At 35.3% G+C, this 16,809-nt stretch overlaps 1 protein-coding gene across 2 annotated transcripts in view; it reads left to right on the top strand.

The window, feature by feature from the left end:
* GABRB2 (gamma-aminobutyric acid type A receptor subunit beta2) overlaps window positions 1-16,809 on the top strand; it is a 245,582-nt gene that overhangs the window by 80,818 nt on the left and 147,955 nt on the right. For both annotated transcript variants that reach the window (XM_077138088.1, XM_077138087.1), the window contains exon 4: window positions 6,618-6,838. In XM_077138088.1, the coding sequence (XP_076994203.1) occupies window positions 6,618-6,838 (221 nt within the window). The remainder of the gene's footprint in view (window positions 1-6,617; window positions 6,839-16,809) is intronic.

The following is a 16,809-nucleotide window of genomic DNA, read 5'->3' as shown; positions in this document are numbered from 1 at the left end:
TAACTCCATAATCACTGAGAAGGTAAACTTGTAATGAAACGCATAATTAACTAAGCAAAATTGTGGGACAGTTCATTGCCTTGCCCATGTACATTTTAGTACCATATCCAAAAAAAAACAGTCACTTCTGAACTGGGATTTCACTTATGGGTGATCTTTGGTGCAGTTCCCATGTCCCAAATGTGTCTCTAGCAATTAGTCAAGATTGCTACCATGTGCTTTTTTCAAAATGAAGCAATTGAACATCTGCTGTGATGGCTTCTATTAAGGGAGAGCTGAGTTTCACTTCATTACATTCTAGTTCAGGAAGTTGAATGTGAACATATCACCATGACCTGTAATTGGATCAACAATTTGTGAAGTCAGATGTGGAAGGCAGAGAGTCTTTTAAGATGAGAAAAGTAGAAATGGCTTTGTGGGTACATTTGCATTTCTCTCTGAGTTCTTTTTGCTTTAGATATATAAATTATGTCCTTCTGAAGCTCTCATCCACCGCCCAGAAGATTTTGCTGGTATAATTAGAGAAGCTATGAAAAACTAAGAGAACACAAGGAGCTCTGAGGGTGTTTGAAACGTGAGAAAAGGATAGAATGAAAACTAATTCCTAAATGCTACTGGGTGGGGAGAACAAATCCTATGGGAAATTCAGGAATAATGATTAGTAAAGAGGTTTATGGGAGCAGAAAAGAAGGGAAGGGAAAAAGAATAAACAAAATGGAAATTAAAATATGTGTTGACATTAGTGGAAAAGTTTGGTTCAAGCAGAAGGGCAATTAGTTGAAGGTAACTACAGTTCCATAGACTCATGGAACACCTGGAACTTTTAAAAGGATGTCATCCATTCTATCTCAATTCCTTAGCTTTGGAAGCAGAATTAAAGGTGTAGAGACTGGAAGAGGTGAAGAGTGGAAAATATTGCAACTCATCTTGAAAGAAGTTTGGACTTCAAAAACAGTGGGCTCTCTTTGAAAGCTTTGAAGAAGAATCCATGGAGTTCAACTTACATTTAAATATATAGTATGCATTTAGAATTAAAACTTAAGTAAGCAGCTATGTGTGTATGTGTTGAGTTTTATACAAGAATAAAGACTTTACATGAGAAAGAAAATCATATTCTCAAAGTGCCAGAGGAAGGTTCTTGGAGCTCCCATTTATATGCTTTGGAGGAGTGATAGGGATGGATTTTTACTTTCCAATGATGGTTTAAATGTGAACTTTCCTGGAAAAAGGAAAACCAACCACTCAAAGCTATTACTTTCTTGTGTGATTCTAGATAAAACCCCTTGATCAATACAAAAGAGTTTTGTGCTTTAGTAATGACAAGCCTAAAGGCTGAACGTTTCTTATTCATTTGTTTTGTTTATGCTTAGCTCAAAAATATGCAGAGAGTAAATACATATTGATAGTGGTAGATTTTATTCTTATAATTTAAACCATCAAAGAATTATTTGCTTAAATAATTTGTTACAGCAAAAAATTATTTATAACAAAAATACAGATTAATAAAAGCAAGATTGTAAAAACTTTCTCATCACACAGAGTTGCCACAGTTAATATTTAGATATATTTTCTTTTGGGTACTTTTTCCCAATATATTTTTATGTTCCCAAAATGGAATCTCTTATAAATATTGTTTTGCGATCCTCTTTTTTCCATTTAGTATATTGACAATAATTTTCTTACTATTTAGTGCCTGTAAATATTTTATTATATATTTCTCCTATGCTTTATTTGCTCATTTTCATATTGGTGAACATTTAAGTTTTCCTTAATTTTTTATTTTATTGCTAATGCAACAATAAGTATTTGGGGGAATAAATGTCTGTGCGCTGTCCTTTGCTTATTCTCTTATATCATTTAATAGATGTTTTTTGCTTGTTTTTAGTGTTTTTTTGTTTTTATTTTTTCCTACAATGTGCTGAGCTCTCTTTCAGGCATGGGGATACAGTGGTGAAAAAATCTGAGAAAGTCCCAGTATTTACATGGAACTTACCTAAGTAAACCAATAAATGAATAAAATTATTCAAAAAATTTTAAAAATGGGAAGTATTATAAACATAGAAAGGGGAGAAGTTAGTCAGGGTTGAGAATCATTGAATAGGTCTGACTTTTTTATGCTGAGCCTTGAGTGCCAAGGAGGAGCCAACTGCAGCTGAGGATATAGCTTTCTAGCTAGTCAACTGTTAAGACTAAGTCCTAAAGGCTGAAAAAGCAAAGTGTATTAGAGAAAAACAGAAACAAAAAACAGAGAAAGACCAGTATGGGTGGACTTAATGACCTGAGATGAGGAGGAGGAGAAGAGCCATCACAGGGCTAGGCAGAGTCCAGGTTATATAGGACCCTAAAGACCATCGTAATAAATTTGAATTCTATTCCAAGTGCAATGAAGAGCCTTTGGACAGTACGAATAAGCAAGGGAGACACGCGATATGCTTTGTGTTTTTACTATTGTGTAGAGGGCAAGGACTAGAAGCAGGGAGTTACTAACAATGATGTTGCTATCATAAGACTGTTAGTAGAGGTGACAAAGAGGAGAGAACAGATTTGTAATAATATTTGGAGATAAAGCTGTCAGAACATGGCTTAACTGCTTTCTACAGAAGTCCCTAAGCATGCAAATATTAGAACAGAAGGTATTCACATTTTAGAGACCTTTGTACATATTTCCAAGCACTCACCAGGAAATTCGTACCTTCGAACAGGTAATCGTAGTTCCTTCCATTCACCAGAAAGATGCTAAATGTTGGCTATGTCCATGTGCATAACAAACACTGCATCAAAAGAAGTCACAATTTGTATTGAAGAAGATGTACTTTACATCATTAGGTCTTACTATGGTTAAGTGATCATTTCTACATCATTTTAAATGTCTTCTCTCCCAAGTGGAAGAAAACCCAGTAGATTTTAATTGTGGAAATCCTTTGGCACCTTAAACTTTGGAATTCAATCCCCTTGTCATGTTTAAAAAACTAAGATCAGAGAAAGGAACAAAAATGATTTTTCTAAACATACCTCAATGAAAAGACTACTCCAGAATGTAATAAAAACTATAGATGTGCTAGATTTAATGGACAAATATGAAGGTTTATTCACATGAAATTTGTATTGCATTTACATTAAATTCAACTTGATCTCACAGCTCTTAAATTACAGATTTTACTGCCTGAAACAAATCTGTCTTGTCTTTCAAAAGCCAAAAGCACAGATTCTCAGCTCAAAACCTCAATTTGAAGGAAATTGAGTAATTTGAAGGAAAATAATAAATGGTAGTATATGAGACTCACTTGTTTTTTCAGCAAGGGAGAATTGAAGTGAAGTTAAAATAACCCAGTAGTGAAGAGAGGGTTTTCTCAGGAAACATCTAATTTTGGAGATAAAGCTATCTGCATGTACCTAGAAAAATCTCAACAAACAAGATTAATCATTAAAGCAATATGATAAGACGGTCTCCATAACTTTCAAAGCTTAGAAAATGTACTTCCAATAATGAAACCAAATTAAGCAACCCATACTCTATCACTGATTATGAAAGGAAAAGAAAAACTATAAGCCCTTACTTTTATAAAAGAAACTTCTACGTCACATGATGTCCTCAGATGGCAGACTAAACTGATGCTAAACCTCCCTCCTCCCCATTCTTTTCTCCCCAAACAGAGAAATTATAGGGAAAAATATATATATATAATTTTTCCCACATACATAGTCATGCTTTGAACAAAGAAAAGAGAAGCTCCATGGATTAGAAATGGTGAGGTCTCCATAGAAGAAAAAAGCATATGGGAAACCACAGAGACAAATGAAGGGTAGTGGGGAGACTGAAGCTTCATAGTTGGGTAGCGATCCAGATCGAGGTCCAGGTGGGAATGTGGGTCACCCAAGTGCAGCCAGCAGGCTTCAGACAAGGAGAGGATGCTGCTGCCCAATGCATCCAGATTGAGAGTGTATGGCTGGAAGCTGAAACATTTGTGACCTCAACAATGCCACTCTGGTGTGAAGTTAGTAGATATATAGAAAGTGACCCTCAGGAAGATACTTCTCACTATTTAATAATAAAACATCTTCAATGGGCTATGCTGGCATTCGATTGTTTGGGTTTGACTTATTAAGTAGTGTCAGCTGTGCAAATTCATAGATGCAGACTGTGATGAATTTTGAATGAGGAGAAGTAGGCATGGAAAACATGCAGAAGTAAAAAAAAAACATAGTGATTATAGGAAGCAGCCAAATAATGTTATTGCTTTACATAGACTTAAAACCTTAAAGTATGTTCCCCAAAATGTACTGTTTTGATAACTCATTGATTACAAAGGAAAAATAGTAACTTCCTGGTGAATAAGCCTGGCAGATGTTACCTTAACCAATGATCAACATCAAGCTCACCAGTAATAAGACAGATGTACTAGCATCATGTACTTACTGATATCATGGAAACAATATTATTTAAATGATATTTTAGCCCATATCAGGCAAACCCAAATGGAAAGACATTCTACAAGATAACTGACTAGTACTCTTCCAAAGTGCCAAGGTCATCAAAGACTAGGAAAGATTGAAGAACTGCTTCTGGTTGAAGGACACTAAGGAGCATAACAGCTATGTGCAACTTAGAATCTTTAATCCTGGAACAGAAAGGGGACATTAGTGAATAAATGGCTGATATTCTAAGAAGCTCTGTCATTGAGTTAATAGAATTGTGTCGTGTTCATTTCCTGGCTTGATATTGTGCTATGGTTATACCATATATTAACTTTAGGGGAAGCTGGGTGAAAAGTTTATGGAAGCTGTCTGCACTATTTTTGTTTTTAAATACAAAAGTTAAAATAAAAAGAAATTTAAAAGACAATAGCAGAATGAGGAAATATATAGGAAAAACAAAAAGTATTTTAAATATTTACCAGACTCTTAAATGGAAAAGATCCATTTGAGCATTTGATCACCAGAGCTTCTTCTAGAATGGAATTATTTTTTTTCCTGGAAATGGCCTTGGAAACCTCCTAGTCCAGTTGCCTTACTGTGTAAATTGGGAATTGGGAGCCCATAACTGATTAGTGTGGTCTTGTCAGGCCATCCTGATAAGGCCACGTACTATCTTGGTATGCATGGAAGAGACTTATTTTGTAGCATTTCTCTAATTTTATTCCCTCAGATGTCAAAGCAGCTCTCATTTACCCCAATTTGTTAAGTTCATTGGCTTTAGTCTTTTGCTAGTACCTCTGTTTTACAGAAGTTGGAAACTGAGGCCAGAGATTTGTAGAAATTCTTCAAATATTATACCATAGGAAAAGAAAGTTCCAAGATATGAACCTGAGTGTGTCTTATCCAGAGAGCATGTTTTTTTTTTAAAAAGCAATTAATTTCTTTTTATTTACATACATAAAAATTCATTACTTTGTTATATAGTTTTATGAGTTTTGATAATAGTCTAAGATTATGTAACCGCCATTGCAATAAAGACAGAACAGTTCCATCACACCAAAATATTGCTTCATACTGGCTCCATCTTGAATCCTAGAGGACCACTAATCTGTTTTGATTGTCCATAGTTTTACTTTTGTAGGAGGTTCTGTAAATGGAATCATAGGGTGTGAATTGTTTGAATACTTCATTCAGTTAATTTACTGTATTTGAAAATTGTTGATGTTATTGCATGTATATTGAGGGCTCATTCTTTTTGTAGCCCTGTAGAATACTGATAGATGCACCACAGTTTGTTTGCCCCTTCATCAAGCGAAAAGCATTCAGAGCACTTCCAGTTTCGTCAGTTAAGGTAGAGCAGCTGTAAACACTAGCACACAACAGTGAGATTCACAAGTTATATATTAAATCTATGATAACTATAAGAAACTGTCAAAACATTTCCCAAAGTGACTGACCACTTTGCATTCCCACCTGCAATATATGAGAATTCCAACTGCTCTGCATCCTCGCAGCATTTGGAATTTCCAGTTGTTTTACAGTGTTTTTATTTTAGCCTTTCTAATAGATGTATATTAGGAACCCATGGTTTTTAATTTGCTTTTCCAAATTGACTAATGCTGTTGAGCATCACTTCATGTGCTTACTTGTCATCTGTATATCTTTTTTCGGTCGAATGAGGATGAGAGAGCAATTGCAATGTATTCATAGGTCTCTAATGGATAGCAAATGCTGTTATATGTGTAAATATTTTAGTCATAATATATAGCTTTTAGTAGTTTACAAATTGCATTTGAGTTATACATTTTATTCTTCTAATAATCTTCGTTTAGAGCAGGCATGAATTAAAAATTCCATTTATAATTAATGGAACTGAAGCACAAAGAAGTTATGTTAAATTTATACATTGTAGTGCTGACAATTAGTAGAGCTGAAGCTTCAAGATCAATGGGCTTGCTTTATAACATTCCACTATTTCTTAAAATCAGAGACTGGCCTGATATCCAGATCCGTAATCCTGGGATTAAAATTCTCATGATATAATTACAATGGGTGGAATAAATTAATAGTTGCCGTGTGAATAGTATATATTTATAGCACATGACTGTATATATTTTTTTCATATTAATACTGAGATATTTGCCTATCTCCTAAGACCATTTGGATACAAAATAAGAATTTTTTTCTTCTCACATTTACAGGATTATACCTTGACAATGTACTTCCAGCAAGCCTGGAGAGATAAGAGGCTGTCCTATAATGTAATACCTTTAAACTTGACTCTGGACAACAGAGTGGCAGACCAGCTCTGGGTGCCTGATACCTATTTCCTGAATGATAAGAAGTCATTTGTGCATGGAGTGACCGTCAAGAATCGCATGATCCGCCTGCATCCGGACGGGACAGTCCTTTATGGCCTCAGGTCTGTAACATCCATTTTGAAGTTTAACTTTTCCTGCAAGAAATGATTATTGCTTTTCATTGGAGGAGAACATTGTGCTTTTTCCTTATAGCTTTTTCATTCTGCTGATAAACAGTAAACCTCTTTCCAGTAGACATCTGAGAACTTACAGGATTTAGCGTCCAGCTAACACTAGGTTTTTCCAAATTGTCTTCCAATATAAGCTGCTGATCTTAAAGTTACTTTCTTTAAGATGTCCAGGTAAATAATATCAAAATAGCTGAGACACGGCGCTTCTTTAAAATGGAAGCAATATGAATGCCAAATGATTGTTTGAATGTGGCAGCTGTTCTGCTTTACAAATTGCTCCTGAGCTGCCTAAACTGGGTCATGGTCCTCTGAAGAAGAGACTTCTTTGCCCTCTCACCCTCCAAGGAGCAATTAGACTTGCAAATAAATAAAGTAGTTATCTCATGTTTATTAATGGTTGATTTGCACTATTAAATGCACCTCTTACATCAGAAAGGAATCTTGATGCTCTGCTATTTGGGTAAGAATGAATTGTAAAATAGGCATATCTTCTCTCAAAGTGTATTCTGTGTGAAAAGCAATAGATGTTTTCCATTAAAGATGAAAGTATCTCATTCTGAAAATATCACAATATAAGGCTTTCTCTGCCTTTTAGGAGAAGAAATTCTAAATCCTGAAATTTTCAGGTTCCTCTGGTCTATTAGGTCTTACATGAATGTGTGATTATTTTTACAAAATAATCATGATGGCAACAATAATATTCTTTATTACTGAATACCTTATTAGGGGTTAAGCAATTTTCTATGTATTGTTATTTAATCCTTACAACAGTCCCATAAATTAGGGACAGGTTAAATGCAAGACCCTCTCCTGGATGTATTGTATTCATCTTATCAATTAATTTTCACAGAAATCATGCAAAAATCACCCTGTGTTCTTCCTGTTTCCTTGGGAAATCTGCCTGGAAGACAAGGAATATGTGAAATTATTTCTTTGTATACCCAGCAATGACAGAGCACCTATACTGTAAACATAGTATTTTTTTTTTTTGAATGCGTAATTGCAGAGCTGTGTAGAAGAGAAAATGAACATTCAAATATGTAGATAGTCCTTGGAATTGGAGGGAAAAGAGAGGAACAGTATAGACAATAAATTGGCTTCTTCATATCAAGTTGTTAATCAGACAAAACAGTGGTAACTGTTCACTCTTATCATTAAGACCAACTGGACGCCATTGCTATGCCTTGAATTCATGGTAGTAGCAAAACATTGCCCTTTACTTCCACCGCCATCAAGACTGCTGACAAAGTATGCAGCTTCCTGAACACATCTGACATGGATAAAATTAACCCTTTTGGACAGAACAAGCTCATGAATTGTGATTTTCTTCTCAGTTGTATTGTTAATTCTGAATGTGAAATGGATAGGAAGGTTTTCGTGAAACTTAGAAATGTTCATTCAGTTTTTACTAATAAATAGAACAGTTTTCACTTAGCTGGAAATTTAATGCAGACCAGATAGTCCCTAGTGAATTTCATGAGGTTCATTTGCAGTGAGTAAGTGAAAAGAATACAATTAAAATGACCATTTCCAGAGTCAACTCAGGTCTATTTATTCTTGTCTCCCTAATTTTCTACTGCTGACAGTCTAGTAAAAAATTTATCTTGTGACCATATTTAGATAGTAGCTGCTGGGAAACACTTAAAATAGTCATAGTATTGGTATCAGTAGCTATTATTCATTAAGGAACTTGGCATGTACTTGTCACTGTGTTGGAAACTTTGCTTATGTTATCTCTTTTAATGTTTCCATTTGCTCAACAAAGCAGGTACTAGTACTATTATTTTCTCCATCTTATATGAAGGAACTAAGACTTGGAAAGGTTAAGGAACTTTTGCACAATGTGAGCAAAGTCATCTGAATGCAGAGACTTTTCTCTTCACCACTTTTCAGTCCTGCACTTAAGTACTGGCAAGATGGGAATAAAGAATAGGAATCACCCAAGGGCACACAGACAAAAAGAAAAAGAAACTTTAGGTGGAAATAGATTCATTGGAGACATGAATATGGACTTTCTTCTTGGTTGATAAAATAGGGTCTTACAGATCAGCAGGCTTAGGTTTTCCATGGGAGGTGTGCTGAGGTTCACGCTGCCTTTAGTTAACTAAGGGTTGCTTTTAGCTGTTTGGGATCCTGGGGCCCAGGCAAGATAGATTTAAAGTACTTGGTTATGGCAAAGTTCATCAGTCTGAATACAGCATGTTGAAATACAGGCTATTTTCTTTTTAATGGTGGTTTGTCTTTATATTGTTGAGCTGTAGAATTTTTTAATATATTCTGGATATTAAACACTTAGCAGATATGTATTTCCAAATATTTTCATATTTTCTCCCATTTATAGGCTGCCTTTTCACTTTCTTGAGAAGGTCTTTTGAAGCATCCAAAATTTCAATTTTAAGACAGTCCCATTTATCTGTTTTTCCTTTTGTGCTTGTGCTTTGGATAAAGTCTAAGAAACAATTGCCCACCATGAGATCTTAAGATGCTTCCTTACATTTTCTTCTAGGAGTTTTATGGTACTGGCTCTTATATTTAGGTCTTTGATCCATTTTGAGTTAAATTTTTGTAGAAGGTGTGACATCAGGGTCCTCTTTCATTCAGCACCATTCATAAAAGAGACCATTCTATTTCCCAGTGGAGTTGACATGGCAGCCTTGTCAAAAAATCAATTGACCTGAGTGGAGCAACCGTGGATCAGTGGTAGAATTCTTGCCTGCCATGATGGAAACCTGGGTTCGATTCCCGGTGCCTGCCCATGCCAAAAAAAAAAAAAAAATCAATAGACCACTAGTGGTCAAAGAGAGGGAGGGGTAAGAGATATGGGATGTATGAGGTTTTCCTTTTCTCTTCTTATTTCTTTTACTGGAATGATGTAAATGTTCTAAAAATGATCATGGTGATAAATACACATCTATGTGATGATATGTGTGAAGATTTGTCAATAAAAATATTTTTTTAAAAATTAGTTGACCGTATATGTGAAGGTCTGTTTCTGAACTCTCAATTTGATTCCATTTGTCAGCATATCTGTCCTTATTCCAGTACCATGCTCTTCGACCATCTTAACTTTATAAAAGACTTTAAAATCTGAAAGTTTGAGTCCTCCAAATTTGTACTTCTTTTTAAAGATGTTTTTGACTATTCGGGACCCTTTACCTCTCCAAATAAATGTGATAATTGGCTTTTTCACTTTTTCAAAGTAAGCTGTTGGAATTTTGATTGAAATTGTATTGAGTCATAAATCAGTTTGGGTAAAATTGACATCTTAACAATACTTGGTCTTTCAATCATGAATACAGAATATCCTTCTATTTATTTAGGTCTTCTTTGATTTCTTTTAGTAATGCTTCATAGTTTCCAGTGTACAGGTCCTTTATGTCCTTGGTTAAATTTATTCCTAATATTTGGTTCTTTTAGTTGCTACTGTGAAAGTAATTTATTTCTTGATTCCTCCTCATATTGCTCATTACCAGTGTGTAGAAACACTGCTGATTTTTGTGTGTTGATTGTATACTCTCCTACTTTGCTGAATTCATTTATTAACTCTAGTAGCTTTGTTGTGAATTTTTGGGACTTTCTCTATATAGGACCATGTTATCTGAAAATAGTGACAGATTTATTCCTTCCTTTCCAATTTGGATGCTTTTTATTTCTTTTTCTTACCTCAGTGCTCTAGCTATAATTTCTAGCACAATGTTGAATAACAGTGGTGAAAATGGGCAGCCTTGACTTGTTCCAGATCTTAGAGGGAAAGTTTTCATTCTTTCACCATTAAGCATGATGTTAGCTGTGAGTATTTTATGTATGCCCTTTATCACGTTAAGGAAGTTTCCTACTATTCCTATTTTTGGAAGTGTTTTTATCAGGAACAGATGCTAAATTTTGTCACATGTCTTTTCTGTGCCAATCAAAAGGATCATGTGGTTTTTCCCATACCATTTGGTAATATGGCATATTAGAGAAAGTGATCTCTAATTTTCCTTTCTTACAGTATCTTTGTCTGGCTTTGTTCTTAGGATGATGTTGACTTCATAGAATGAGTTAGGTAGTGTTCCCTCCTCTTCAATTTTTGAAAGAGTTTCACCATGATTGACATTAATTCTTTTTGGAATGATTGGTAAAATTCACCTGTGATGCCAGCTGGTCCTGACTTTTCTTTGTTGGCAGGTTTTTGGTGACTGATGCAATCTCTTTACTTGTAATTGTTCTGTTGGAGTCTTCTCTTTCTTATAAAATCAGTGTAGGTTGTGTGTTTCTAGGAATTTTTCCATTTCATCTAAGTTTCCTAATTTGTTGGCATACAGTTGTTTATAGTATCCTCTTATAGTCCTTTTTATCTCTGTGGGGGCAGTAGTAATAATTTCTGATTGAATTCATTTGCATTTTCTCTCTTTTACTCTTTGTCTGGTTAAGGGTTGGTCAATTTTACTGATTTTCTCAACCAACCAACTTTTGGCTTTGGTAATTCTATTTTTTATTCACAATTTCATTTGTAATCTGTGCAAATCTTTATTTCTTCCCTTCTTCTTGCTTTTAGTTAGTTTGCTGTCCTTATTCTTATTTCTCCTGGTGTGAAATTAGGTCACTGATTTTAATTCTTTCTTCATTTTCAATATAGGTGTTTAAAACTATAAATTTCCCTCTTAGCACTGCCTTCACTGCATCCTGTAAGTTTTGATATGTTGTGTTCTTGTTTACATTTGTCTCCGGATTTTTACTTGCAAGTTCTTCTTTGACCCACTGATTAAGAGTGTGTCGTTTAACCTCCATATATTTGAGAATTTTTCCATTCTCCACATAATAGATGATCTTCTTCATCCAGTATGATCAGAGAAGGTTCTGTGTATAACCTCAATCTTTTAAAATTAATTGAAACTTTTATTGTGGCGAACACGTGGTCTATGCTGCAGAATAATCCATGAGCACGTGAGGGAATGTATATCCAGCTGTTCTGGGGTGCAATGTTCCGTACATGTCATATTATTCAAGTCTTGTATTTCCTTATTGATCCTCTCTCTAGATGTTCTATTGATGAGAGTACTTTATTGAAGTCTACAACTATTATTGTAGAGACATCTATTACTCTGTCAATTTTGCCAGTGTTTGCCTCATATATTTTGCAGCACCCTGGTTAAGTGCATAAACATTTATGATTATTATTTCTTCTTGGTATATTGTCCTTTTATTAATATATAATGTACATTTTTGTCTTTTATGACATTTTTGTATTTAAAATCTATATTGTCCAATATTAGTATTGCTATCCTAGCTCATTTTTGTTACTATTTGCATGGAATATCTTTTTTCAACCATTCACTTTCAACTTCTTGTATATCCTTGGGTCTAATGTGAGTCTCTTATAGGTAGTATGTAGATGGATCATATTTTTGATCCATTCTGTTAACTTGTGTCTTTCGATTGGGGAGTTTAATCCATTAACATTCAATGTTATTATTGCAAAGACAGTACTTACTTCAACCATTTTTTCCTTTTGCTTTTATGTATCATATATTGATTTTTTTCACTTCTTATCTTTTTTAGTTACTTTTACTCATTTCTATGCTCTCCTCCAAGCCTCTCTCTCTTTCCTTTCTTTTCAGCCTGCAGACTTTTTTAAAATATTTTTTTGTAGAGAAGTCTTTTTTGACAAGCTATCTCAGCCTATCTGTGAATATTTTAAACTACCCCTCATTTTTGAAGTACAGTTTTACCTGATAAGGAATTCTGGCTGGCAGTTTTTCTCTTACAGTACCTTAAATACACCACTGCCTTTGCCTCCATAATTTCTGCTGAGAAGTCAGCATTTGATCTTATACAGCTGTTCCCATGTATGTGTAAAAATCACCTTCTCTTGTATAAAAAAGGATGTTTTTTTTTTTATATTTGGCATTCGCATTTTGATTAGCATGTATCTCAGAGTAGGTCCATTCAGATTTATTCTCTTTGGAGTTATTTTGTGCTTCTTGCACATGTATACTTATGATTTTCTTAAGAGTTATGAAATTTTGACCATTATTTCCTCAAATTTTCTTTCTCCCCCTTGTCCTTTCTCTTTTCCTTCTAGGACTCCCAAATTGTGTAGGTTTGCCTGCTTCATGCTGTCATTCAGTTCTCTAAGACCTTGATCAATTTTTTTCCATTGTTTTCTCTATATGTTCTTCCATTTGTGAGATTCTGAATGTCCTGTCTTCCTATTTGCTGGATATTTCTTTTGCCTGTTCAAATCACTGTTGTATGCTCCTAAAGTATTTTTAATACCTCTTATTGTGCCTTTAATTCTCATAAGTTCTGCTATGCTTCATTTCATACTTTTGAATTCTTCTTTATGTTCACCCAGTGTCTTCTTAATATACTTTTTCTCTTTAACCATATTTTTATTCATTTCTTTGAACTGATTCAGGAGATTTGTTTGCACCACCTTGTTTAGTTGTTCCAAATTCTATATCTTCTCTTATTTTTTAATTTGTTCCTTTGACTGAGCCTTAGTATGCGTCTTAGAATGGCTTGTGAAATTTTGTTGATATCTAGCCACATAATTCTTTTAATGTCCAGCCATGTAATTCTTTTAATGAATTTACTCTGAAGGTCATTTTCTGTCTCCTGCCTAGGATTTTATTGCTTATTATCTTTGACACCTGGTTCATCAGTATTTCCCAGCTAAATCCGGGCCAGGGTCCCACAAATGGGACACAGACCAGTTCAAGAGGGCCCTGAGAAGAGAGTCAAGCAAGAAGCCAAAAAGCTTTTTCTCATAGCCCCAAGACAGTTCTTTCTGGCCTGCCCAGAAGACAGTGCTCTTGGGCAAACTGTTTCCTGCAGTCCTAAAATGGCAGTGTTTTTAAATGTCCACCAACTCTGGCCCATCAGAGGTGGGATCAAAACAATGGCCAGTGACACAATAGCCCCTGTCCAGGGTCAGCTAAAATAGCAGGATCTAGTAGTCTAAATTTGTGAACTGAGAGCCATAATCTGCACTCATTTGTGCCCTCCCACTCCTATTCTTGGGGCAGAGAGCTTCCATGTCCTTCTCCATCTGCAGTAGCCAGTTATCCAGGGACTGGACCCAAGGTTGCTTGCTTCGAGAATGGGGAACTGGCACCAGCAGTTATGGTGGTATGAGTTACTCACAGGTTTTTACTGTAGTTACTTAGTCTCTTCTTCCTTCTCTTCTCTGAATGCTGCACAGCACTTCCCTGGCCTCTGGAGCCCCAAAGCAGTTTTCTCCCTGTCTACCAGCTATTCTTGTAGGAAGGATGATACTTGCAGCTTCTTACTCCACCATCTTCCCCCAGGATATACTTCTTTTTATCTAATTTATAGATGTGGTTTATGGTTTTGATACGAGTTGCAATAAGTGCTGTTGCTATAAAATGCATGGCTATTATTTGAAACCTGCTTATTATTTTAATCACAAACCACAAAGCTATCTTCATTGGTTAAAGAAATAACTCAAGAGATGTACTGAAGCTGGTTATATTAGGACAGCGTTTATAGAAGGAATGACTTTCTTACTCTTTCAGTAGTAGCTGACCCATCTAAAAATAGCTCTTGTCTTTTGGTTAAGTGGGGAAGCTTTGGCTTCATATGTCTATATGCCTCCCATATGTAGCATTAGATCAGAAACATGTCACTTCTGATTAAAGTGTCACATTTTTAAAGAAAAATTCAGCAGGAAGCAGAAGGCAATTTAAACACCTCCTGCTATGCATGTTTTGTCATCAGAAAAATGGCAAAGGATAATGTTAGCCCATAATAAATTTAAGCAGGAAGGTTTTATTAGTTTTTTCTGTTTCCTCTGTCCTAAGGTTTAACCACAGGAAATTAGGCAAGTGAATACCTGTGAGCCATCACACATGAAATATAGCTTACAAACCTTAATATGCATTCCCTTAATTTAACTTGCATCCCCCTTAATTCATTTTCATAGAAGCATTGAGTGACTATATTTTATCAAACAGAACAACAGCGATTTTGTTAAGAATCTCAGTCCTCCTGGCCAGAGTGTTAGACCCTAATCTCTAGATTTTCCCAGTCTGCAAAGCAAGAAAAACCACTTCATCCACTTCTATTTCCATGGAAAAAGACGCATAAAATAGAGCATCATAGGATATCTCTTTTTAGAGTTGCAATTAATCTTAAAAAGAAATTTCTTTCCTATCACTTTTTATCCCTATAAGACAAAATCCTTTAGATAAGTATAGAAGTAGTTAGAAGTAAGTTCTGACACCCTCAAGTTCACCTCCATCTTTGTGTAAAAGGAGAAGGGGTTCTCAGGGAGGGAATTGACTGTGCCCAGGATCACACAGACACTTTAATCACAGAACACAGGCTACTGTCCCAAACTCTTAACTCCTACTCCAATGTTTGTTGTTGCCCCAGCTGGTGGAATTGTTTATTTGGTTATACAGAATCATCATCTGACTGACCACAGCAAATAACTCAAACCAAAATCAAGACTAGTAGAACCAGAACCTTCAAAACGGGGTCAGTGTGTTCTCATCCTAGGAAGTAATCCAGATTTTTTGTTTTGTTTTGTTTTGTTTTGCTGCAATATTTCACAACACTTTTAGTTAAAAGCATTTAAAGAGGAAAAGTCTGCTCATCTCCTTTCTTCTAAAATACTCCTGACTCATCATGTCCCAATAGGCGATGGGTCCTGCCAGCTGGCTGGGTCCCTAGTTGTCGTCATGTCGTTGATTTCAGTCAAATGATTGTTGGAAATGGTGGCACTGAAACCAAAGGTGTGAAAGAACTCCTGTGGAAAAGATGAATGCTCAGAGACTCCAGGGTTTTGAAGAAGGGAGGAATTCAGCTACACTCCCAATAGAGGCACGGATCTTGTATCGTGAACCCTAAGAATGCAATCGGTGGTGTCATTGAAGTGGACCTTGTCTGCAAAGGGGAGAGACATTGAAATCCATTGAAGACAAGTTATTCATAGGCTTGTGAATATACCTATATATAGCATTATTATATATAGCACATCTAGAGGTAGCAGTTGTGTATTCCTGATTTCATTAGGAGTGAACCCTCTGGGTCATGAGAATCTGTCAGCATAAATAGCAGCCAAGATATTAACTTTATTTTATTTTAATTTGAGCAGAGCATTTCCCCAGTAAATGATTAAAATAAAAACGTTTCTACTTACAGGTATACACACACCACACACACATATTTATATATATGTATACATATCTGTTTATAGGGGTGTGCATATGTGTGTGTTCACAGCAACTTTTTTCTTCTGCTTGACTTACATTAAGACTGGAGTACAGCGAAAGGAACTTCCGTAAATCAAACCTTAAAATAGTAAAACTTCCCTCAACATTTGTTCAGAGATTAATTTTCTGCCAATTCCATCGGGAATAACTTTTCCACCACCCGATTTAATGAAATCAATGGATTTTATTGGCGGTTTTTGCTGGCCCCTTGATTAGCAGAGAGTTAAAATACAAAGTTAGGCTAGATAGACTCGTAATAACGTCACTTATGGCAGCTGTAATTAGACAAAGACCCATTCAAAGAAATACAAATGGACAGTGTTTAATTGAGATTGTTATAATTGTAGTTCTAGTAGTAGTAACATTTATTAATTACTTTCTATATGTCAAACTCTGTGCTATTGATTAATCTTATTTACATTAAACAAGCCTATGAAGCAGGCTAATATTATCTCTATTTTATAGTTGAAGAAACTGAGGCTTTGTGAAAGTACGAAACTTGCAAGAGAGTTTCAGGCTATTGAGCTTTAAGTCCATGACTTTAGTCACTCCCCCATAGTTTTAGAAAATGCATTCTCTGTGTGGATAGATGAATGCAAAGGTTTTTGGAGAAAGCAAATATTAGTGGAAAGATGTCTTAGTTTGCCAGGTTGCCATAAGAAATAACACATAATGGATTGT

Source organism: Tamandua tetradactyla, chromosome 20, assembly GCF_023851605.1.
Source record: "Tamandua tetradactyla isolate mTamTet1 chromosome 20, mTamTet1.pri, whole genome shotgun sequence".
NCBI lineage: Eukaryota > Metazoa > Chordata > Mammalia > Pilosa > Myrmecophagidae > Tamandua > Tamandua tetradactyla.
This window is presented reverse-complemented; position numbering and strand designations above follow the sequence as displayed.